Source organism: Nomia melanderi, chromosome 9 (genome assembly GCF_051020985.1).
Source record: "Nomia melanderi isolate GNS246 chromosome 9, iyNomMela1, whole genome shotgun sequence".
In the NCBI taxonomy this organism is placed as follows: domain Eukaryota; kingdom Metazoa; phylum Arthropoda; class Insecta; order Hymenoptera; family Halictidae; genus Nomia; species Nomia melanderi.
The window spans coordinates 8,178,104-8,204,384 of record NC_135007.1 but is presented as its reverse complement, the minus strand read 5'-3'; the positions used below and the strand labels follow the sequence as shown (position 1 = coordinate 8,204,384).

The window sequence follows — 26,281 nt, the reverse complement described above, 5'->3', positions numbered from 1 at the left end:
CCTATTGTCATAAAAAAATATTAGGGAACACTCGGAGACACTAAAGGAAATGTCCACAAAAGGACATGGAATTTTGTTTCGTTCCTGGCACTAATTATTTTCGTTTCAACACGCTGTTATTATGCAACGACTTTTCGACTATAAACATTCCAAGTTAGGGGTCCTAATATTCATAAAATTTCAGGGAAGAGATGTCATAGAGCGGCCTGCTCGTGAAAGGTGAGAATGGGAGGAACGCCGGCGATAGTTAGTTAGCAAAACACGCGATAATTATTTGGCATACGTTGTCCACCGGTATCCGACAGGGTGCAAAGATCATCGTGGAATGCACAGGACACTCTTTGTCACGGCGATTAAGCTCACGATGCTGAAGAAGGCGTAAGCGTACAAATTCACCCCATCGCGGCGAGGGCGCAGACGCGGCTCATATAGATTTTCCCCTTGGTACCTTCGTGTATGTAGTACCGATAAAGTTTGGGGTGTTGACGATGGAACGAAGGGGGTAGCGTGCGTTCCACGCGCAGCGTTCACGGAAGGGAAAGGAACTGCGCACACCCAGAGGTGGTAGAATAGGAGAACGGCAAAAGGAGGTAGAGGAAGAGGAGGTAAAAGAGGTAGAGTAGGAGTAGGATACAGTGAGAGAACAGAACTGACGGGCTAGGCCAACCGTCTACAACATGAACTGTCTGATCGGGAATAAATAATTTCGTGCGTAGGTGGTGCCCGACCAAAAGGATTTGGACATGTGACCGAGGGTGGGTGCATCATCGAGGTGCATCTTCGTGGTGCACTGCTACTGATATTTCACCCAGAAAACACGTGGTACCGTTCTCCAGTATGTTTCTCAACTGGTAAGTGTCGTTTTTTCTTGATCTTTTTTTTAAATAATTATCTATATCAACGTCAGCTCGTTACGTTTCCGGTATTGTTTGTCATTTTCGAGTTTTCGCGCACTGTCATCTTTTTATTATGCGGTGCTCATCCCGAGAGAATTGTTTTTTATAGATGTAATTAAGAAACGTGCGGGTCATACGCGTTTGTCCTGTCACGCGTGAGTATACTTATCAGTCGACGATTTTGATCAGCAATTACATTTACGCGGTTTCATAATCTGTTCATTATGACACGGGTTTGTTTCTGATTCCCGAGGAGTGTTTGAAATTCGTATCTATATGTGACTTGTGGGCGCGGTTTCGTAAATGTTGATTATAAAAAGTAAGCTTGAACAAGGGGATATTACTGTTCTTTGGATGAGAATCTTACTGGGTCATGTGCATTCGAAATAATAGACTAAATTTCTTCTGTATTATAGTTTCGAAATACTATTATTTATGTCATTAACGTGTGTTTTATTTATTTTTAGAAGCAACAAATTTAATCCATATATTTCTTCGAATTGGAGGATGTTACTGCTTTTCAACATTTATCGATGTTAACAATAATCCATGCTATTCTTGTTTACGTCTATCTATTTTAATATTGAAAATGGTCTTATAAATGCGCCTGGGATTTTTTCAAATACCTTGATACAATAAAGAAATGTTCGAAATACTTGACTTTGTATAGAGTGTCACTTTCGAAGCGTAATCCAAGTATGTAACAGTAGATATTCTTACATTTACGTTTGATATTCTAAATGTAAAAGTTGAACATTTTAAGGACGTATCGAATCCCATGAATAATATTACAATAATTGTTACACCATTACAATTGTTGAAAAGCCAAGAATTAACAAGGGTAGATTTTTTTACTGTATAAACTTATGAGTTTGTATTTAATTAAAAATTTTTAGTAGAATTTTATTTGTAACTTTAAAATACGGACATGTCTACATGTTAAAGTTCCTTCTTTCGTAGTTTCGATAAGTTAAAAAAGAGTGTTAGAACTTTTGTATGTATCTCACCCTTGCATTTAATATTTTATACGTAACATCGCAAACGGATGTTTAAGTATGCATTACATGAATGTTTCACGCTTGCATTGTTTTTTATCGGATGATTCACCCCCTCGGGGGTGAATTGAGAAGTGGGCGTGAAAGTTGATTTATGCAGTTACATACATTACATACACCATTCTATAGTATCGTATCTGGCTATACTTTGATAATAAGAACCGATAGCGTCAGTGCGGCATTATAGCCGAATTTAGTATTGAATTTCTAAAAAAAGCTCGACCAAGGCCATTAATTTCGTTCCGTTCACGTTACGTATCTGAAACAAATACAATGTGTTATATATTAATAATAGTAATATCTTCAATCAACGAAAAAAATTATTAATATAAAACAGTAATTTCCGTAAAGTACTGCTGATCCAAAATCGTTCAAATTTTTTATTCTTAGTCATTATTATAATAATAGATATAGAATGTATAACTTCAGAAATACTTTTATAATATATGCTATAGTTATAAAAGAATAGAGTTAATTGTTTTTATCATTTATCTAAACAAATCTTTTTATGTTCTTATTATATATTTCTTTTAACTTTAATTAAATTTTTATGTATTAACATTCTTAAACTTATATAAATGAAAAGTTATTGTTTAATTTTGTTATTGTTTAATCAATTTAAATGGTTTAAAACACAGTTGAATATCAATAATTTTTATGCGAATCGGTTTATAATTGAAAGTTATCACGTTACCAAAAAGATATTTCTTATCCGATTACCTAGGCTTATCTTGCCTATGATAAGATATGTGTCTGTTAAGTTTTTTATTAAACAATTTAATCTCTAGAAGCGACCGCTCTGTTGGAACTCTATTGTGTTAATCGATAAAATGATACAGAATAACTTTATGAAACGTTTTCATTATCATTCGTCCGATGCACGTGCAGTTGTTGTTTGAAGCTTACCTGGTGTTCATAAATAAACTAATTAGGCGTTGAGAAACACGTATACAAGACCACGGCAATTATTTTCATTAAATTCGTAAAATAAATGATAATTATCACTGTTTCATTTAAAATGTGCATATGATTCATAGAGATGTTTAATTATAAAATACGTGATTCTTATTTTGGTATCGTAAACAATTTGACCAATCCATTTTTAGAGTTATTAATAATGTAAGGAATATTCAGTGAATTAATTAAAATTAATTGAAACATCGATGCTGCTTTATTATAGTATTTTTCAAGGAATATATTAATAGGATTTTACTGTCTGTAATAATCATATCACGATAATTGAAAATTCTTTTCCAACGAAAGAACAACATGGGACTGTTGCAATGAAACGTAGAATTTCCATTATTTCAAAATTAAAAATCATAGATAAACTAGCCAATATGTTTGATCGGTAAAACAGTAACATCAAAACAGATAGAAATTAATGATAAAGTTAATGAACAGGATATCATAATGAAATGTACTAAATTGAACTAATCTATTTCCACTATATAGTTTGGCATGGTCGTACTCTCTCTTTCATTCTAGGGTAAACTCGAAATAGACCCTGGTTTCTAGAACATCAATTGTATAGTAGAAATAAACTGCTGCACTCAAAATACGCCTACCTGTGAAAATTGCACGGAATGTGTCTGCAATATAATAAATGTAAGTGAAAAGTTTCGATCAATGAAAATTTCATCTTATATGGTGAATCCATAGGGTATAGGAGTTTATTCTTCTATTACAATGACTACAATATTTAATAAAAAATGTTTGAACATTTCCTTCGTAATATTTAAGTGGTAATGGGAAAATTTTCTCGTCAGTTGTATTGCTTATAAACACAATTTGATTTCAATTAAAACACAAATAATTAAAAATTTACATGCAGTAATTTTGTCCATATCGTAAACTGTTCGTTTGTTCTTCACACGTGTTATTTCTACTTTGTTGTCAGTTTTATATTAGCAATTATATCAGAAATAACTCTTCTCTTAATCGTAGCGGCAGTTGTTAATTACATTATTTTCTAATAATAATTTTCTAATTGTGTTCTACGAAAATTTTAAAACAAACATTTAAACACATTGCGAGATATTTGAATTCGACATTTATGTCAACTGTGTGATTGTTAATAATGTGTGTCGCAATTGAAATTCAATTTCGCAAAATTACGCGAAATGTCGGCGTTCCTCGCGATCCTCCCTTTGGTAAACAACGATCGTTTCATTCAATTTGAATCTTTCATAATAAGAAAATAAAAATATAATTAAAATTATAACTTCATAACAAATCATGTAAATAACTTGGTGTGTTAATATTAATCAATGTTGATTTTACGAATGTATGTTCTATAGAATGGTCATTGTATAAACAAATGATTATTCAGGAATACCACGTAACTAGTGAACCACGTGGTAGGGATCACGTGAAATTCAGACTCACTAAAATATGAAAGCATGTCGTATAGTAATGTAAAACAGATAAAACCTATCAGTTTCCTGCTGCATGGTTCACCATTAACGTATTCTGTCGCCACATCCGGGAAAGCAACAACAGGAAAAAATTCAATTCTCCTGTTATTTAGGTTATCTTGATACTATTAAAGCACGTGCCTGGATTATGCTCTATTAATTATCATCATTACCATTTAATTTATCCATTTCTCACAAAATAGCCAGCTCTTTGTAACCTGTTAACCGCGGAATTTGGTTCGAAACATTTCTTGTGGGATATGTAATTATAATCAAAATAATGACAAGTAGGCTACAAGATTTTTGTTTTGCTGGATAACATTTTAATTATGTTTCCATAATTATTTAATATGGCCATTATATTCTTTTACATTTTACATTTTTAAGGCAAGTGGTAATTTTTCGCACGACCGTACGTTTCAAAACGGATACTCGTCAAATGCAGTCAACTGGCTAATAATAATTTGAAGTAGTTTGTTTTTCAAATGGATTAGCAGTTTTCTGTGTGCTATGAATTCTGTATTACAATATTTATAATATGAGTACGTAACGTTTTTTTATCGTTACCGCGGCCAATGACTGTAACACTGATAAGATACATAATATACCGCCACATGATGCCAATGGTTAATAGTAATACCCAGGTGGTGCGCGAGAGAACAGTTACTTTCGTTAGTTCCGTGGTGATTACTGTGAACTTACACAATAAAAGCGTAATTTAGTTGTACGGTTAGCGTAGAACAATAAGTTACGTGTTCGTGAAGTCGAAGTGTCCATTCAAATATTCTCTAATACATTGTGAGTGTGCACCGCAGATTTGATATTAGGTACAGTAAATTTTTTTTAAATTACTGCGACTACACTAAATTACAATAAATAAGAAAATTGTGATAAATGGGCAAAGAAGTATTTCCGACAAAAACTATTACATGCGCAGAAAGAAGAGAATTTCTTGAGGATCTCTTTTGAAAAGGATCGAAGCTGATAGATCGTTATTTTTCGAAATTATAATTTTTTTTAAAGAAACTCTCATAGAAAAAGCGAATTATATGTTAATATATAAATGTCTACAAATTTATTTAGAAAAAAATGTTTTCAAGATTACAATATTTATTATTATTTTTTTTATCACAAATTTATTATTACAGTATTCTTTCCTTTAAGTTGTAGACACTGCGTGTCATTTAAACTTGTGCGATCAACTTCAAGCATGCGGTTGTTTAAACTATTAGACACTTGAGCAGTTGGCGTAATGTGTCTTTATATTGGATTGTTGAGCTATTTTGAAGGAAGTTTTATGCACGTTACACAGTTACTGAAATGTTTGAGTAAAGTGTACAAAATCGAACAGAAACTTGTGAAATCTTCTGTTCTTATATCAAAGAATCAAGGCAGTGATGTTAATTAAATATGACGGGGGGTGTGTCCGATATATCGATCGAACAGATCACACATCACGTGCTCAATGAAATTGTATGGTTGCAATTTTTTTGTACCTCGTCATTTTAAGGCTTTAGACTCTAATGTTTAGAGTATTGCTTGTTTCATTGGAAAGAATCATTGAAAACCGAAATAACGATAAACGCAAACAATATACGAATTGTATATTGTAACAAAAATCTGGCTGTTGATTTTTTAATTCGAAGATTATAAGCATTATCACTAAGCTTACATTATGAAACATCCGGATTGTGAACGATGCTCTTTAGTGCTCGAGTAAAATCCAGTTTCTGGTCTTGTTGTCACCTTCTTCCACTTTATTTACACCTCAAGGCTGCAAATTAAGCGGAACAGAGTCTCGACGAGCTTCAGGTGACCAAAAAGATCTTCCATTATGTTTTCGCAGCGTTCGTTTCCCTCTTTTTGCTTCTAGTTTTTCATATTGAAAAATATTCATCAACATTAATACAAAAGTGTTTCATACATATAAACGAACACGTTATAATCAAATCTCCTGATTGAGAATGTTAATCATCAATATAAAAGGTGCCAAATAACGGTAATATCGTCAAGAAGCAGTTGATTTCATGCAAAACAGAAAATGAATAGAAAATTAGTGATAAATCTTCACTCCAACAATTCTTTTTATCAGAAATTGTGTACTAACGAAATATTTCAGATGTAATCATAAAAAATATAATTCTTTCTTTCCCCTTTCTCTTATCATAAGCAAATCATTGTTTCTCACCTTGCAAAGGTAACAAAGCCAAAATAAATAATTAATTAGTAAACCAATGAATATTTATACCTCGTTGAATTCAACTCTTGAATAAATTTCTGTACATTGATTTATTTATTATCAGGGTGGCGGTGGGCTACAGAAATGTTCAGATACTGCCCACATCATACATATTTATTTGAAGCTTGCAAAATTGTTTTAACAAACGCTTTCTATTCCTGTACATACGGAAAACGTGCAGTCTCATATTAACATTTACCTTGATATATTATTTATCCTGAGTCATTTAATAAGAACTGGAATGTCAAGATTTCCTCATAGTGATTATCCAACTGTTGATGTTTACGTGTTCATAGTATATCGTGAAATATTACGAGCTTAATAAACCTGTTAATACAGAAAATAAATTTCTACCCAATTTTCTTTTATAATTGCTTTTTTAACTTCTTTTCATCTCACATATTCTATTGAAAGATTTATTCATTGAGATGTGCTATTGTGATTTTATAAATTATTTCGTTGTTTTTGAGACGAAGAAATTTTCCAAGGAATTAAGAGATCTCTCTTTCTTCGAACTTGATTTGTTTTATTGCAGCGCGAATGTGTTGCTTCCATACCAATTCACCATCTAAATGTAGACCAAGGTACTTCACTGAAAGCACTTGGGGGATTGAGGAGTTATTGATCTGATTACCAGACTACGGATGTTTATGCAAATATAGCCTTTCGGGAATTAGCTTGCAGCGGAGCATGAAGCCAAATAAAAATTTAATCCTCTTCCTCACGATTCTTTTAAAACCTAGATAAAATAATAATCTCGATTTTTATCACCTCGGATCTTAGATAATCCTATTTTTTATGAATCTGTAAAATTTGGTTATAAGGTTTGCAGGTAATGGTCACGTTAAAATTTACTTTAATATCACATGTTAATGACTGCAATGCGACATATCTCATAGTTAGACCACGAAATTTTATTATTCGAATTTTATGAGTTGCTCTGCGACAAATTCTATACCGTCCACCGTGTTATCGATTCCCTTTTACATTTGGAAGATTTATTGTTAATCAAACTTTATCATCTGCTAAAGACAGTTCTTTAGAGGACATCGTTAACACTAAACGTACCAAGCGGGGTCAAATGACCCCTTTCAAAATTTACTTTAAAATCGTACATTCATTGTTATTTCTTTCGCTCATTTGACTTTCTGTAAATTCTTCTATCATCTGATTATTCAATTTCTCGCTTTCACCTTACGTACCACGAGGGGTCATTTGACCCCATACGAAGTTTACGTAATTTTCGGCAGTTCTCCAACTGGAACCTTAGTTCTAAACTCAGATACGCTTCTCAAGTGAAGGTTTCATTTATCTGAGCCTGATATGTGTGTTTGGCTTCGGCGTGAGCACTTGGACGACCCGATCGGGTCCATACGACGTAACGCATAAACAGAAAGGACTCTTATCGGAGATTCACAAGCAACACTTCCTCCAATTAGTTCTCTATAGCTAAACGAAATAGAAATGCAGTCGTATATTGAGAGTCAGAGAGTAAAAATCAGAGCCTACGAGAAATCAAGTTCAACAAGGAGTGATAATACACGACGGTTTCCGTTACATTGTGACAATTTCCGTTACATTCAATTGGCCTTCTGTTTTACTGCAACCCTGAATATGTCCGGCACGGTCAGGGACGCAGTTATTGGAAAAAATTCGAAAAATAAGTGAACCGAGTTCAGGCGGGGAAAATTCTATAATTATAAGTGTATAATTTGTAAAAGATTTGTCTGTGGGAAATCTACGAAGGAGAAACCAATCATCTGTAAAAAATGTAATTAATTGATTATTTTGTTTATAGAAATAAAAATATGTGTTTGATTATTTTATTAGAAATCAGAAATTATGTTGCAAATTATTTCCTTTAATAAATTAGGAATTTCTTTCTGAAAATCAACGTTTATTTTATGAGGTCAAATGACCCCTCATGGTAAGAATAAGTAGGTGTAAAGTACCGGTACGATTAATGTTAAAATAAATACACATGTATCTTCGTATTTCTTCAACTCATCGACTCTTCGACTTCGAACCTTCTCATGTACAACCTGTTCGATAAGAAGATAGGACAACACACTGAATATTTAGAAAACAATTAATACCATTACCGATAGTAACAGACGAGCATATAGTTCGTTTACCTGAGATAGTTCGTGGCCATTAACACCTCAGCCTACCGCCGTTTTAAGATGACCACATCTACGAGCCTATGTTTTCTACATAATCTTTTGTACAGCAACTAATTCAATTTCCTTGAAAACATTAGCACGCACATCTTTAAACGTATCATCTGAAATGATAATTTTAATACAGGTCAATATTCGTTTACAAGGAAACCGATTAAATTTTTTATAGAATATTACAGTTACAAAAGTGACCTGCAAGCAAAAACTTTCGTGGAACGGTCGATTCTTTTTAGTAGAAGCAAAAACGGTGATTAATAGATTTGAATATAAAAAACACGTTGCTTAGAAACCTGAGTGCGTGGATAATAGTAGAATAATTGAAGGAATTCGTTTTATCGCATCGCCGAGAGAATTTTGATTCGGTTTAAGCATTGGAAAAGGCATAACGTTGTACTTCGTGATATAATAACGCAGAACAAAATGTTTATCCTCCAAATATTGGGTTCGTTTCATATCGGTTCTTACTGCTGAGCCCGTTTCAAATCAATTTCTTCGAAATGTAAGCTACACGATAGTGTGTTTGGTTTTTTATTCTTGTCCAAAAGTAGGCCGAAATTAAAAAGAGGCATTAATTAATTTAGTGAAAAATATTTTTAATATATTCAGATGACCAATCTAAAATATTTTAGATTTATTGACTGTTCCATAAATTGTTATATAATATATATTGTATTTGGATAGATCAACATTATTTTTTCTTAAAAATCATTTAAAGATAATGATGTCAATTAATCGATGACCCAGTTCTGTCGTCAAGCGGTTAAATAGATCGTTGATGCTGATTGCAATCATTTTTTAAGGGGAATGACATTAATTCTGTCTTTCAACTTGTACCACAAAGTAGAAGTTCATTTTATGGATTATTTATACTATACAAATTAAAGAATGAAAGTAAAATGTGAATTTAAAATAAATTCATTAATCTATTGTTTCTAATGATATGTTGAAAATAACAACAACCAATATTGAACACTTTTGAAAACTTTTGAAATTTTGAAAAGTTCCTTTTGTCAGCATAAAAAAGTGCCACTAACACGATAATAACGTAAATAATCAGTATCTACAACTAATGCGACCATGATGTCGAAGAATTTAGTTAGATGCTCTTTTCTAAAGATGTTCCTGTGCTTCGGAAATGTAATTTGTGTGAATAATGTAGCTCGCTTCAGTCGAGTATATAATGAAATGGATCTCACGCATATTAAAAGTGTTTCCGCCTTTTATTTTCCAGCATTTCTGAATGGACAGTATGAGTGGAACGGAAAATAGCGCATGGAATCATAGAGATATCAAGAAGGAAACGTGCGGCATGGGTCTGCCGCGTTTGTCTCTGAGGGGATCCTTTTTCTACGTGCTATGCCTCTCCGGTTTGTTATTGGTTATCCTGAATCTATTGCAAGACGAAATATGGCATCGTATGCGACCTCATCCTGGACAAACTCAATCTGTCCGAGTCTCCGACAACACGAAGGTATGATATATTACCTACCTGTAATAAAATCGACAGTTTGTCGGGAGTTATATTTGTTTAGCACGAAAAACCATAATAATGCCGTAGCAACGTATGGAACTAACGTTCCTTCGGCAACTTTACTCTAATTTTCTTAGGTAATTATAATACTGAAAATTCAAATGGGTTTCGAATGATTCCTCAATTTGAAATAATTAAATTTAACATGTCGTACTCGTTTAATTTGTATTCTTCGACATCTATTGATAACATCGACAAATCTAAAGGAAAAGTGTTGCAATGTTAGACAGTGTTGTTTATGCATTATCATTCGATGCTTTCAATATTTGCCATCATGTTGATTTATTTGTTACTTTTCACGATTGTTATGATAATAGATACATTGGATGAAATTTTTACAAAACGTGGGATAAAGTTTAGGAAAAGCCTTATTGAAATAGCAAGATGAGAGGTCAAGTTCAATGAATCATTAAACACGAACACATTGACAGTTGCGTGTTTGTTTAATAATTTGATGATTGAGATAAGATGAAAATCGTGAAAACCATATTTCCTATACAAGGGACAATTCATTGCTCGTTGCCAGACAACCTATTTTAGTCGTCTGCCATTGTTCGTCGCCAATTTTAAATTCCGTCGACTGTTCAGCGCAAGGATCGCGTTACCGTCAGAGCGACTGGTCTGTATTTTCCCGCGAAAATCAGAGGACTGCGTAAACTGCGATCAGGAATAAATAAATTTATTAAATAATTTCCTATGAAAGCGTATTTACATTTGCGGTAACTGTAAAATAAGATATCCGAAGCTCCCTTCAAATCATTTCGATTCGTTTGGCAGTTTTAGTGTCACGTATGGCTACTGGACACTAGGTTCGATTGTGAGTTACGATTTACGAGCACTTAACGGCTTCGTATTGCATTTCCGTGACCTCTTCTGTGTTGTGTCGCGTCTAACCATAGTTTTTGTCTGAATCTCACACAATTAGAAATTCTAGTTATTCGCGTTTGTAACGGAACACGTGTTCAATAAATTATTCAAAGAATAATAGATGGATTTTCATTTTAAGGACGTATGAATCATTAATCTGTATTGTCTACACGCTATTAATAGTAATCGTATCGCGAACCGATCAAATGGCCGATTTTCAAATTTGATTGAAAATTCTGCGTTTTCTTTCATTCATTTAACTATATATCAATTTCTATATTGTTATGGAATTATAATATATAATATAATAATTAATAAATATTATCATTATATATATAATATAATATAATATTATCATAAATAATATCATTAATATATTAATATTATTTAATATATTAATATATTCTTATTTACATTTATCTTGTAACAAATTATCTGACTGGTTACGATAGTAATTGGTATATACAAATTGCCAGTGCGGTTTATGTTAAATGATTGAAATTTTTTAAAGATCAGTGTCTCTGGAAAAATATCCCTTTTATTTGGATAAATTAACTAAAAATTTTAATTCCTCTTCAATCTGTTTGATTTCTTATGAAATCTGTTTTGTGCGCGAGTATTCATCAAATACCATGATTAGAGGGGGAAGAGGAAATCGAGGTATTAAGTCGAATTTTGATCGCAGATCAAACGAAATTGGCCTTCGAAATTGGAGAAACCGACGATGCAGGTATTGCAGACTCGGGAAAAAACAAGGAAAAAGCTTCTGTTCGAGGTACAGTCACTAGATTGCAGTATCGATAGACGGCTGTAAGACAGTATGTACGAAACACACTTGAGACAACCTTATTATTGTAGTAGAAATGACAATTGTCCAGTTTCTAACGTGTTTTAATCAGTTTTAACGTAGTTACAATGTGATCGTGTTGATATCAGTTAATGTAACACTATTTGTTACACCTATCAAGAATAATTGAATTGTATGATTAATTGAATTATATATTGCGAACGGATTATGTTACATTCCTGACCTGTGTGCTGATTCAGTACTGTAATTCTGTGTTAATGTATTAACATGGTTGTCTCTGTGGTTTCTAAAATACAGCTAACACTATATAGTTAGTTACTTAGTAAATACCGTGTAGTCCGGCTTGTGTCACGTGCCTATCAATAGCTGCGTTGTAGGCTGAATTCTCCTCTAAAGATTAACAACTGTTAAATATAAGTGACTGTTGTGTTAATAGTATTTCAGTTTTATTGCAATCGAGTTTGGTGATTATTCAGAGAAATATAAATACTCTTCTTATATACAAAATATGTTAGTATCACGTGAAAAACCACGTTATGTAAATTTAATAATATCAGGGTTAGTGATTAAACACATAGGGGATTTTAGTGCAAGATTTGTTTATCAGTTTTACTATACTGTAGGGAAATTATTTACAGATTACTTCTCTGGGCTTTTTATAAAAACAGTTCCGTTTTCACCGATTAATGTCATATTTACAATAGTTTATTAATATCAAAATGTAAATAATAAGCATAGGTCGTGGTGGCATTCAATATTTACTGGATATTTATAAATCTTCCGTAGGTATCGAAATGTTTTATTTTATACATTTACATCGATACTTTCAACTTTCACAGAATTTTTATTCTAAGTATGTTCTAACGTTATGTTTGTGCGAACATAAATAATATGTACTGTTCCATATCTAAAAACTTCAAGTTCTCTTGATAAAATGTATACTTATCTTTGCTTATGTACATAGTATAGTGTTATCTTTAGTTGTGTTTAGTAAACATTTTGTTTGTTCAACGAACATGTTTTTTGTTTGATATGATTGTTACTATAATATTTTAACAATGGAATGAAAAAATATTCTTTCAATGTGTATTTAAAAACGAATTATTTTGGAATAAGTCATAAATTATAAATGCATCAGGAATATACTATTATATTTCTCTATGCATTACATAACTGCATACAAGTACATTATAGATAATAATCTGTAACATCACGAACATTATGTATCACAGATGTATCTGACATTGTCATAACCTTTATTTCCCAGCTATTGTTTTCGTTAATTATCCTATTTTTAATGAATGAATCAACACTAAACAAATTTACAGTGCATCTCCGATTACAAAGCGAAACGACACATTTCTCGTAACAATTGTTAGGTCTTTATTCAAAGTTTTTAAGAAGAGAATATAAAAATCTAGTACATAAAAATATTACAAAAGTAAGTTCAACGTTGAAAAAAGGACGAACAAAGAAAAAATATTAAACAATATTTTGCGATGATTTTTCATGTCTTAAAAAATAATAAAAATATTAGGAATATTGACATATATAAATAAAATAATATCTAAATCCAGAATCAGTGAAACTTTCATAGGTCTACAGAATTTAACAAAAGCTTTGAGGTGAGCAATGCAATAGATCGTAGAGGAAACGCTTCTAAATCGTTAGCTGTACAATAAAAAAGATAATAAATACTCAAAAGACCACGTACAATGCACAATATACAACAATACCATTTCTTAATTTAAAGGTTGCCAATTTAACCGGTGTAACGACTCTGTCACGGAACGCTATAGACGCTTTAGATCCATCGAGGAGACCTTGGTACATGAAAGGAGGAATCAGAAGACCTTACCCTGCTCTGAAGTCAAATCGCACTGGGCGAAGATTAGCTCGACTCTGGCCAGAAGAAGATGCTTACGATGACCGTGTCACGAATCAGGTAAGACACGTCATCAAAATCGATGTTTTAACATGATAAATACCGATCGATTATAGCAATAAACAAAGTATATTTATAAAGATTAAAGAACAAAGTAATTAAACAATGATATTATAATACTCTTTAATTCATTATGGAGGAAATTGTTTAAATAAAATGAAAAGAATGTACAAAGATATATTAATTTTATTTTAACAGATAGTAAAGTACATTTTATTTATAAATATTAAAAATGTTTTATTGCTATATCAAATGTAATAATTGATGGCACTAAATATGTTTGATTTAAAAAATAAACGTGAGCAAATAATAAAATGAGTAGTCATTCAGCAATTTTAATTACGAAACGTGTCGAGTGAAATATTATAGAAATGTTGCTAGTTTTTTGGTGTTACGTTACTTTATCATTCGATTAGCAAACGTGTTAATCATTCGGATTCATTAGCTTTGGGGGGGCGTAGAAATATTTATGTCTCCATAAATCTGATCTGCTATATTTAGTCTACTGTGCGTCGAATCTCGCGTCACACGTAGAAAGTTGAGTGTTAATTTACCATGTCGAATAAGTTACACACAAAGTTATGGCACTGTCCTGGAGTGTACTAGACTGAAAATAAGAACACCGGGCTGTAGCTTTCATTGAAATTGTCCGCGCAGACATGCACGCTACTTTCCACCCCTTTTGTTTACGACACAACGGAATCCATTGTCCCTGTATTTAGGGCAGCGTTCTCAAAGAATTATAAGAAAGTAAGAAACATTTTTAAGCCTGCGTGGTTCCCCTTTCGTTTTCTCAATTCTCGTGATTGTCATCACTTCAAACGTGAATTGTTTCTTCTTCCAATGCTGTGTTAATAATTTTATTAACGTACGTAATTATGTGCTTGTATATGTACATTTTGAACTGTTTTCCAAAACAAAAGTACTAAACACAGAATCTGAAATACACGTTTTTTTGTGGATTTGTGACGGTAATGATAAGTTTCAAATTATATAATAATAAATTAAATATAAAACTATCACAATAATAAATGTAAGGCTACAAATCCTAATAATAAATATGAAGCTACAAATCCTGACAATAAATATAAAGCAACAAATCCTAAAAATATCATGATAATTCCATCGATTTATTTATATTACATCGAATTTTTTCAGTTGATGTTCGTGCCACACAATTACAATAAAACAGAGCACTCGTTGAAGAAAATAATGGTCCCGCATGGCATGCCCGAGGCTAAAGTTGGCCCTGACATATTTCTTCGACATCATTGTCCGGTAAACACCTGTACAATTGTTAGGGAAGATCCGGCCGATGCCGACCTAATCCTTTTCAAGGATTACGTAACACACGTGGGAAGAAGATCCCCGAAACAAGTATGTAATAATGGACTCTATCTTGACTTGCCCTGTCAAAATGACACGAACTATTCTTGTTAACGAATTTGATTACTTACGAAACTTTATTATCAACGAATAGTATAAATTTTAGTGAATGTTGTTATTTAAAAAAACTGTTTATATTTAAACGTAACAAATTCACGAGAAAATGATTATGGATCGTTATATGTTCAAAATTTGTGTAAATTCGAATTGAATATTTTATAAGAGATTTTATAAAGTATTGTACAAAGCGAAGAAAGATTATTTTCGATGATTATTAAATTCCGCAACCGTGCTTTGCGGTACCGTCTTAAATGTAGCTATATGCGTCGAATGAGACTGATGCGATTTTCAACAGGTGTGGATGCTGTATTTTTTAGAGTGTCCTTATCACACGCAAAGCGTGAAGAACGCTGTCATCAATTGGACGGCAACTTATCGTCGTGACAGCGACATAGTTGCGCCCTACGAAAGGTGGCAGTATTACGACCCTAGCATTACGCAAATAATGCAAACGTTTAATTACGCAGCGAACAAAACTAAAAAGGTAATATCTACTAAAATAATGTATTATATTATTAATAATAATATTTAATAATAATATTAACTAAAAAGGACACTTTTGTTTAAGAAATAAATCGTATAAAATTCTGTACGAGTTAATTTTATGAACAGTTGATATTTATTTTAATTCGATTTGATGCTCAATATTAACGTTTCGCTCCAACCGTTTTCGTTTCAGGTAGCTTGGTTCGTTTCTAATTGCCACCCTCGAAATCAGCGTATGCTATACGCTAAGGAACTATCAAAGCACATTCAAGTGGACATTTATGGGACTTGCGGTACTTTGAGATGTCCTCGTTCGCAATCTCAAGCTTGCTTTGATATGCTCGACGACGACTATAAGTTCTACCTCGCTTTCGAGAACTCGAATTGTAAGGATTATATCACGGAAAAATTCTTCGTGAACGGCCTCGGGTATGCATATTCTTTTTATTCTCTTTCTACATTGATATATCATGTGATCCGCTAATAAATATCTTATTAGAACGACAAAATATTTTATGAAAGTTAACGTGATCAATTTGATAAGATTTTATTATGCACTGTTAAAATCTTATCGAAATTTCGTTATTAAAAATATTTAGTGGGCTTTCGCACGATGTTAATTAAAAAATGACAAGGTCGTAGGACATTTAAGAAACGTGACAAAATTTTGTTACGTACTTACAGTAATTACAGAAGTGTGCTCTGCACACAGCTGTTGTCACCCCTGTTTAGTGCACTTTGGTATATGTAGTGGTCCTTAAGATTCCCTCCTGTCCTACTTCGTTCGAGTGCTGTCATCACCGAGATTTCGGTACGAGGGTGACTGTTACCAGAAAGCAAAGTATCGTTACACTTCACTAATTGTAAGACGTGTCCCATTTTCTGGATTTTAATTCAATTGGATACATTTTTATCTTGTTTTAATGAGACACTGGAGAAGGAAGGGAAAGGGTGGAAGAAAAATTATTCTGAAGATACTGAATGCGACAATTTCATAAGTTTCTCTTGTGTTAAGATTAATTACTCTGAATATTTCATTTGGATAGTATGAATATTCTGCGGTCACACGTGTTTGAGAATACAAGTCTGCACTGTCTGCCCATGACTCACTGTTTCTACTTACAATCATTTCTTTTAGATCAATCTCATTAACGTCTATTATTTCACAATATTCTTAGAATGAAAGTTCAAATTATTTCTTACATTTAAATATAACAATCATTAACAATTGTTTTTGAGATTATAGTATTTAATAACTAGATGAAATATTGTAATTCTGTTCTTCTGATTATATTCTTAAAAATTTTGAACTTGCATAAAGATCCGTAGTCTACTACCAATAGTAATAATTGAGGGAAATCACTTAATACAGCTTTCATCGTACAAAATTTAACCCTTTGCGGACGAGAATTGTTTAAACTTTTGAAAAGCTTTTCCATAAGAAACCTGAGTTATGCATCAAGGTTGCGGATTACGCCCTCAAGCATTTTTATTTTGCATACAGATTTGTCTAATAATAATCAAGGGAAACCAAACAATACAGTTATCATCAAACAAAATTTAACACAAATCTTTTTGCTTTAAACACAATGTTCTGTCCATTGAAGTTTTTATTTTACATAAAGATTCGTTGCCTACTAATAATAATCAATGGGAAGCAGGCAATACAGTTATCGCCAAACAAAATTTAACACAAATCCTTTTAATCTAGACACAATGTTCTGCCTATTGTGATGGGCGCGCATCCAGCGGACTACGCCCGTAGCGCGCCTTATCGTTCGTACATCCACGTGGACGAATTCGAGTCGCCGAAGGAGCTGGCCGATTACCTGCACCGTTTGGACCGGGACGACGAGCTGTACAACTCGTACTTCCGATGGAAAGGCACCGGCGAGTTCATCAACACATACTTTTGGTGTCGAGTTTGCGCGATGCTGCACGACGATCGGCCGCCAAAATCCTACAAAGACGTGAACCAATGGTGGAGAGGTGGCGATATCTGCACGACGAGCTCGTGGCGCGAACACGACCTGGTTCGCGCGGGGAACTTGAAGACCACTTGAAAACGTCCTTGCTCGTGGTACTTACACTCAAATTCTGTAAAATGACGAGGCTCGTTTCGATCGATCGCGCACTCGTCGTCGCCCGGACTTCCACACGGAACGGATCAGATCTCTGATGCAGACGTCACGTTCCCTAAAATCTCAATCGTCGACGGGGATTCCCGCGCCTCGCTCGCCGACGTGTGAAGAGAAACGACGAAGCGTGGCCCGTTGAATCGTTGAGAAAAGACTGCCTGAATTTCACGAGAGACAAGAGGATTTGTACTTTTTTCGATGAACAACGTGGACTTTTACACATCAATCTAGTAATTAATTCGCTAACTTTAGGCGATCCTTGTCACGCATCTTTTTTATGGCGATTGTGAACTGCTGTTCCGCGAATGTGATAGGAATTTATTGGTATCGTTCAGTTGCTCGATTAACGTGTATCGTATGTTTGAGAAATTAGATGTTCGTTTTTTTCCTCTTTCGTTTGAACGTTAACGATCGTTCGGGTTTCTCGTTTAGACGTACAAATCACATTGGTGCTGATGTATTTTAATCGTTGTTCGTCGTAGACGGCTACGCACAGTGCAATTAGTTTCCGCGTATCACTTCACACGGATTTATACGATGTTCCTTTCGGGTCAGGTTTTATCGGACCCTCTCGCGTATTAATGGCCCAGTATTCGAATCGAAAGTGTCCAATGCGTTCATTTCGTGAAACGCGTTGCTGCGACTGTGACGTTTCGTAGAATCGATGGTTTTACGAAGCAACCATAAGCATTCGGCAAATTGATTTTACCGTTTAGTTTTACCCATTGTGTAAATGTCGTTTAACATTTGGCTATATCGTCACACCTTGACCACAGTTGAACGAGTTACATTCGCACGGAAAAATTAGTCGATTGAATTCGTCTGCGAATTTGGAATCGTACATTGTGCATGATGTACTTGGAAATGAAATGTGATTTCGGTTCCATTTTTGTCAGTCGAAACAGGAGAAGATCGCAACGGATCATTTCCTTTCGAATTTCTTTTAGGTGTAATATAATTGCGTACTATAATGAATTAATGTTGTCAATTGGTACACACGATACGATTGGTACATACGATATTTTTCAATTCAAAGTGGGACAAAGAGGAAACGCAGATACTGAATAATAACATAAAAAAATCGAATGTATACATATGATTGTAGCTTTAAATGTTCCTGGAACACCAAAGATGTGAACCTGTAAAGTTTCTGTTCGTCCAGTATTTAGATACGTATTCATTGTATATGTAATCACCGTGTTCAATGAATATCTCTCGGTTTTTAGATAAACTGCTCATGTGGGTTCGAATTCAGGGGGCACTCACTTTATTTCCGTTTAACGTCAGTTACGCGAACTGTGCATGTATAGACTCGGAATCGTAAACTACACTGTATAGAACGTATAGAAATAATTTTTTCTACTGTTTCCATGACTTTTGATACGCGAAAAATATGATATTTACAAGGGGAAGAGTGTTCGAAGCTATGCCACGTACCGTTTACCAAAAATTTTTATTTCAGGCATGGAGTATTTATAACTATTATTTTATTGTTATCGAATAACATCGGATACTCCGGTTTTTTAAATTTGATATTTTTCATCGACGTTGAAGCTGGAAAATGCTGAACAGAAATAAAAATCGTATTTTTCGTATGATGAGTTCAAAAGGAAGAAAGAAGTTGAGTAATTTTTAAAAATCCAATACTGAGAACAGAAAATTATTCACAAAGTAAAATTCTTACCTCGGAGGAATGAAGTCAATTTTCGGAAATTCTATTTTTGGCATAACGAAACACTTCTCGATACCAAACAGATTTTACAATTGCGAGAAGAATTGTTTTACGCCGTTCGAAAGAATGGAAACATTCCAGATGAACAAATTACTGTCTCATACACTGAACCGTATTTATATTTACACGATGGTTTCGAAACGGATTAAATTGAGGAACTCTGTAAGTTGTCCGTAGACTAAGACCTTCAGAATGTGATGTCTACAATTACTAATATATTGAAATCAATGTACAATGATAGGGTAATCGTTTCTGTGAATATTATTGAGCTTTAAGTACAGCTGTATAGTGGCCGAAGTTTTAAAGTTTTAAGATTATTCGCGATGAATGGAATTGACAAATGTACAAAATGTAACGAAATGCTCGTGCATAAATGAGAATTGTTTATTGTTCATATAGTACTTTAGAATTCATTATCCCTTCAGGTTTGAACCTACATGCGTATGTTTCGAATACCATCGATCAGCGTTCGGTAAACGTATCTTCCCGAACTTTCTTTGAGGATAATATTTACTTTTTTGTTTCCCTTCGATCATACCCATCGGATTGCGGGGAGACAGTAGAGTATTCAAACTCTTTATGTTATTATTCATATATTCACGAGTGAACCTTTATTGTGTTTTCAGATGCAAATGTTATGAACGCATAAAAGTTCGGTCGGTTGACGACCACTGCCACAGACAATGAATTTTCATGGTTACGTCGGTGTGTACTCGATACGTTGTAAATGTACAGTTGTTGTTTGTAAAATATGTCGTCACGTACGTGAAATTTTTACGAGATCTAGTCGAATGTGTATTCTTCGTCGGAGAATGTCTCCTCGAATTTCTTTCATCGCTACATACGCAGCGAGTACCTGTTCAAATGATTCCTAGTACAACTTACTTTGGATTATATTAATATAACCAGAGCAATTTGCGTTATTATTTAATTATATCGCCATTCGAATAACGATCGAACAATATTCGCTATTGTTCGTTTTAAGTTCGCGCGGAATTGTTTGAAGTATATCTTCTTGCGAATTTTATTTGTCATAAGATTACGATGAGTTACAAAACAGAGGACCTTTTTTATATATTTTGTTGTAATTCTTGTTAATTACTAGCTATTTGGTTAGTTAGATAAAGCAATTGTATTGTAACGAGCATCAAATGTTTTTTTTTAATTTTTAATAAATTATGTATCGCTTAACGTAAGAAACGGTAGTGTCAGTGAGACTCATGTTTGTGTTAGTAGTACCGTACACGAAGTTTGTACAGCAGTTGTGAAAGACATTCTATTTTAGACAGTAACTTGTATGATAATGTTCAGCTATCACATTACTTTTAGGTCTACAAAAGTAATTATTCGTAACATCCATCAAAAATTTGTTCTAATATTGAATGGAAGCGAAAGACAGCATGTGAGAGACTTTAGGAAGAGTATAAAACCGTTTGAGTTCGACAAACAGATCCATTTAGAACTTTATAGGTCATTGTTAAAGAGAGTTAAAAAGAATTGATACTTCGTTTTATAAATATGTTAAATTTATATCACGTTCCACAAAATATATTCAAGGTAACATTCTTCGAGATGTTTGCTCCTGCATCATTACAATTATTTATACTTTCCATGCTTTCTAAAGGACATATCTATTAATCGTACAATAAATGTGAATCAAACAGATTATATAAGGTTACGCATTTAATTCTGGTTTCCACAAGAACTGGAAAAATGAATGAATAGTATTTGTTGAAATTTATTAACACTCATTCTTAATTCTTCTTTATTCATTTGGGAACGGTAAATACGTAGTTGTACAACTTCAAATGATATTGAAATATAATGTGAAATTAAACGAGAATGAAATTAGGACTACTGCAAGAAGTATACTTTTCTGGTTAGCATAGCTGAAATTGAGTAGCTTAATCCCTTGACATACGACTTATTCACGACTATTAATTTATTTGTACATTGTGAATGTTCTATTATCCTTAGAATTCAGTTTAAATTCTGTTAAATCTATAAATAAAAAGTATTTAATTTTTCATGAATATTTAACACACAAGGCAGCTTGGAAGTATTATATTCCTTTTCATAATTAATCATAATTACAATATAAATTGAAATACCTCTTCTAGCATACAAATGTATATTTTTAACAGTTTTAATATTAATTTCAATAAAATAATATTCAATTTTACCGCGAAAAGAATAAATAATTTTTATTTTCATTTAATTTAAATTAAATATTCATTTCATTGTTTATTATAACTCGTTATCGCATGGCAAGGGATTGAAGGAGCTTGTAACTGTCTTAATCCGTAGAGATGTCAGCCGGACAAGTAACCAAGACCAGAAGTAGTGTAAAAACCTTGCACACGTGAAACGCACGCATGAGAGCTATAATCGTGTTACTTCATTGTGGATGTTGTCACGGCTTTCAATCTGTTCCTATTATAATGTCCATCATTCAGAATACGCACAAGCAAGCTAGGTATTTACATAGGCAATTAATTGACTGATTGATTATTTCGATGAAATCAAACGATCAGGCACACAATCAGGGAATATGCGGCAATCAAACCGATTCCTCCGTATTTTTCCCCGTGTCAACAACACCTGTATGTACATATTATAATATACTTACGTGCATCTGAAAATATTTTTCCTTAAACCGAAGTTTGTTGACATGAATTCGAAGTTTTCGGTTGATGTAAATCTAAGCAATATGTTATATCAAAGAACAATGTAACCTATAGGCGAGAGTTATATGCGAAGGAGTATATGTAGCAGTACAATCTCACGATATACTATTTTAAGAATTTCTTTTCAATCGTTTTACAGCGAATATTATTTTTAAAAGCATACCAGAAGCAACGATAATCGAACATTTCTCGAAACTATCTATTTGTGTGTTCATATTTCTTATTTATTGACGTAAATGTGAATTATAGTTATTTTCTATTCACGCGACAGGACTGCGTTAATGTTTATTATTAATATTGTTACGTTGAATGAAAAGTAATGCTTCGAATCGACTGAGCAGAGGATTAATTGAATTTCACGAACGAACATTGCTATTTCATTAATCGGAATAACGATCACGAACAATCTGGATGCCACAGCATGTAATTTCGATTAGTTCGTTATTAACTGTTGGTGCTGATTGTGCTAACTGGTGCTGGTATACACTCTGTAAATTGATTGTCAGTCAACACTATTTGTTTCCAGTGGAAGGTGTTAATTGATAATACTATAAAAATCGTACGTGAACGTTACAATGCTTAGAAAGGAAAATGCAAATGTTGTTCTGCTTTTTCGATTTTCGTTTCGAGTAATATTTTCATTCACTGGTAGATATCACGGTAAATTAGTGTATTTAGACATGAGAATGACGATATCAAGATACGAGAGAAATCATTAACGCCATTGTTATTACAAGATTAGAGGGAAGGAAGAAAAATAATATTGTAACTATGGAAATAAGTAAATTTCTCATTTTCCTTGCGGTGTACTGTGATGTTATGAACTGTGCTGTTTGCGAAGTGTGTAAAAAGTTGAAGGCCCACTTCGCATTCCCCGCGTAACGGGACATTGAAAAGCTCAAGAAAAATGCAATAAAATTTAGACGCATTCTTAAATTATTGTAAATTAACACGCTTTCTTCTTGTGTTCGGATTTGTTTGTTCCCAATGCAATTTATAATTTATTTGTTTCTATTCAATTCGAATGATACATGCTATCACTAAATCGTATTTGATCACTTGTGGTAATTACAATAGTAATACAATGGTAATTAGATAATTACAATGGTAATTAGATATCAAAAGAAAATAATTTAGTCAATCTAATAATTTATTAAATAAGCAAAGCTCATTGTATACCGAACGAGTGATCAAATATTTTTTTTATATTAGTGCATATATGTATTATACTGACTTTAGGTGAACGTGAATATTTAATTTCATAAAGCAACGTATTGTTCATTAATATGTTCTAAGAAATATTCCAACGTGTTCTGTTCAGATTCATTTCTGAGGTGATTGTATGTTGTGAAACTAGATAGCACTATAATTTGTAAATAATAACTTGTACGATTATTATCGGAAATTCTGTATAAAGAAATTCAATCGTATATTGTAATAACGTATTAACATTTGAGATTTACAGATGAAGTTGCACAGTGTGTTGGAAAACATAAAATTATTTATTTCGCTCCACTGGACCATAGTTGTGATAAAATGGAAATATTACGCGGTTGTATCAAATTGTTATTCTACACTCGATTCGTTGTATTTACCTTTACAAATGGTACATTACTTTACATCTCACACGTATTGAATTTCTTGAATAAAAATTTATTTGTGCAGTCAATTGGCCTTTAATTATATATACATTTAATTTAAGTTTCTAATTGCCGTCCTTCTAATTATTTTATTCTTCATAAGACGCCGGAAATTTAGCTCTTCCAATGAAAACGTAAATTGTGATACAGTTTCTCAAAGATATCTCTTGAGTTTCTTCATTTATGTATGTGATAATATAATATTAAACGCATGCCAAGCTTTCTTACGAATCATTTTATAATATTTGTGAAACAATCAAATATTTTAATTTTATTAGAAATTCATACGGTGGTTTTACCGGTTTCTTAATTTTCATTTGTGACATTTATTTCACAAAGAGAAATAAGAAAAGTGTGCCCCTAATCAAAAGAAAATTGATGAAATGCAGTATAGAAAGATTGGCATGAAATTTCATTAAAATAGCTGTTTGAAAAGAATGTATTATACGATTCCAATTATTAGTTTAAGCAAGCAGATGAATATGTTGATGAGAAAATTAAAATAATTCACAATATATACAGATTTATATTCATTTATAATACAAACAATGAATAAATATTATTATTTATGCATTCCCTCTGTGGGCAATGATAATGTATTAATATTCAGTACAAATGATGATTACAATTTTTTATCTTTGGGTGTTAATATCATCAATGACTAAATAATTTTCTTTCAAAAAATAATCTCAGAAGAATTATTATTCTATGTTACTAATATTATTCTTAAAAAGTTATACAAAAATTCTCCGGTTTTAATCATTGATTTTTGAAAGACGATTAATAAATATAAAATTATATTTGAACAATGTAAAATTGGAACAGATACAAGCATAAAATAAATAATTATCGACAGATCAAATGACAATGAAACAAACGGAAATCAATAGTTCTTCATTTCTAATTTTGTTGACGTTCTAATTCAATAGCTACTAATTATACTGATACACGAGTATCGTTTGCGACGCAATAGCGTTAGAAACTTCCCCGGTTTCCTATAACTCACCCCAACACTGGAAAGTACGCCAGGACTTCAACGCTTTTAATCGGAGATAAGAGATAAAATGGATCAAAGAGTCTTGGCTTTCACAAAGACAGATAAGACGCATTTAGAACCTGGAACTGGCGAGTGTACCAACAATCTCCATTTTCAAGAGTACGAAAACCCAAAGTAAAAAGACGAACGAAGCAGTCATTCGAACCGCTAAATTCTTATAATTAATATCTATTTAATATTTACTAAATTCTATTTCTTAGCAAACCCTTTTCTTATTTTACGTGTAACAATAAGTTCTCAGATTGTCAAATAGAATAATTTTACTAAACAGCTTCAGACAATTTATATAAATTAATGACATATCTAAAATATCTTGCGATCAAAATACTTTAATATATTTATTTTATTATATTATTATCTTTAATCTTAAAAGAATTCTATTGTACTAATTCTGACTAAGAATTAATTTATTAACAACAATAAAATATTAAACAAACATTAGTTTCTCTTTCGTACAATATATCAACAAATTATTTATTACTATTTCATGTCTCGAAGATTGATGGTAGAGGATTATTTTCAATATAATAAATGCACGATTTCTCGAAGGAGAGGGCAAGGCAACTTTATAAAAATGCGATCTGTTGAATTATGATACGCTGTATATGAACAAAGTAATGAAAGCATGAACTAGGAGAAACTCATGCAACCAGAATTCTCTATTACCCCGCGGGTAATAATAAAGATAGTGGTACAAAGCCGTTGTTTCGTGACTATCGGGAATCGATAAAATAAAATAAATACACCGGGCTAGCAGAAGTGCCGCATCTGCTCCTAGGATCTCCTCTGAGGAAGGGAGCTAATGGATACAGTGAACAGAAGTAGTAGGAACACAATAAAAGGAGCCGAGGATATAAGGGGGAGTCTCGAGTTCGTCCGGGCTTTCAATGAGAAAAATATTTGTATCGAAATATTTGTCAAGGAAATTAGGGGTTTGTTTGACGCTTTTGCACCGGCTCTGTTTGTTCTATTAACACCAGCAAGTGATGGGTAGAATTTTATTCACGTAATGGATGAAAGATAATGATAACAGAGAAAACTTTGTTCGAGGAAAGTTACATTTATTATCAGAATAAATATATAGAATAATTTGTTGTGGACAAGGGATAATTATAATATTAATTCGAGTCAATTATTCGACTAGCAAAAAGTCATTT

General features: G+C 32.8%; 1 protein-coding gene and 1 long non-coding RNA gene across 6 annotated transcripts in view; one reads left to right on the top strand and one right to left on the bottom strand.

The window, feature by feature from the left end:
- Window positions 1–441: 441 nt before the first annotated feature.
- FucTA (glycoprotein 3-alpha-L-fucosyltransferase A) lies at window positions 442–24,582 on the top strand. Of its 5 annotated transcripts, none has more exons than XM_076371026.1 (8): window positions 442–605; window positions 717–851; window positions 10,019–10,258; window positions 13,747–13,938; window positions 15,097–15,315; window positions 15,680–15,868; window positions 16,064–16,299; window positions 17,582–24,582. In XM_076371026.1, exons 3-8 carry the CDS (start codon window positions 10,028–10,030, stop codon window positions 17,931–17,933), a joined length of 1,419 nt encoding a protein of 472 aa, XP_076227141.1. In that variant the 5' UTR covers window positions 442–605; window positions 717–851; window positions 10,019–10,027; the 3' UTR covers window positions 17,934–24,582. The 5 variants fall into 5 exon arrangements, with proteins under 5 accessions (XP_076227141.1, XP_076227140.1, XP_031834459.1 ...); XM_076371025.1 differs by having other exon boundaries at window positions 442–614; XM_031978599.2 differs by lacking the exon at window positions 442–605 and adding an exon at window positions 11,871–11,960 and having other exon boundaries at window positions 625–851.
- LOC143174933 (uncharacterized) overlaps window positions 17,690–26,281 on the bottom strand; it is a 29,506-nt gene continuing 20,914 nt past the window's right edge. Inside the window, exons 2-3 of the long non-coding RNA XR_012999441.1 lie at window positions 17,959–18,830; window positions 17,690–17,830 (exon numbers count right to left, since the gene is read on the bottom strand). This is a non-coding gene — a long non-coding RNA (uncharacterized LOC143174933). The remainder of the gene's footprint in view (window positions 17,831–17,958; window positions 18,831–26,281) is intronic.

What these genes read in the sequence shown, in the direction of transcription:
- FucTA (XM_031978599.2), top strand. Translation starts at nt 10,028, where the DNA reads ATGGACAGTATGAGTGGAACGGAAAATAGCGCATGGAATCATAGAGAT. An exon ending in GGAAAAAGCTTCTGTTCGAG is followed by an intron (nt 11,961 to 13,746) that starts GTACAGTCACTA and finishes CTTAATTTAAAG; the next exon opens with GTTGCCAATTTAACCGGTGT. An exon ending in TTCTTCGTGAACGGCCTCGG is followed by an intron (nt 16,300 to 17,581) that starts GTATGCATATTC and finishes CTTTTAATCTAG; the next exon opens with ACACAATGTTCTGCCTATTG.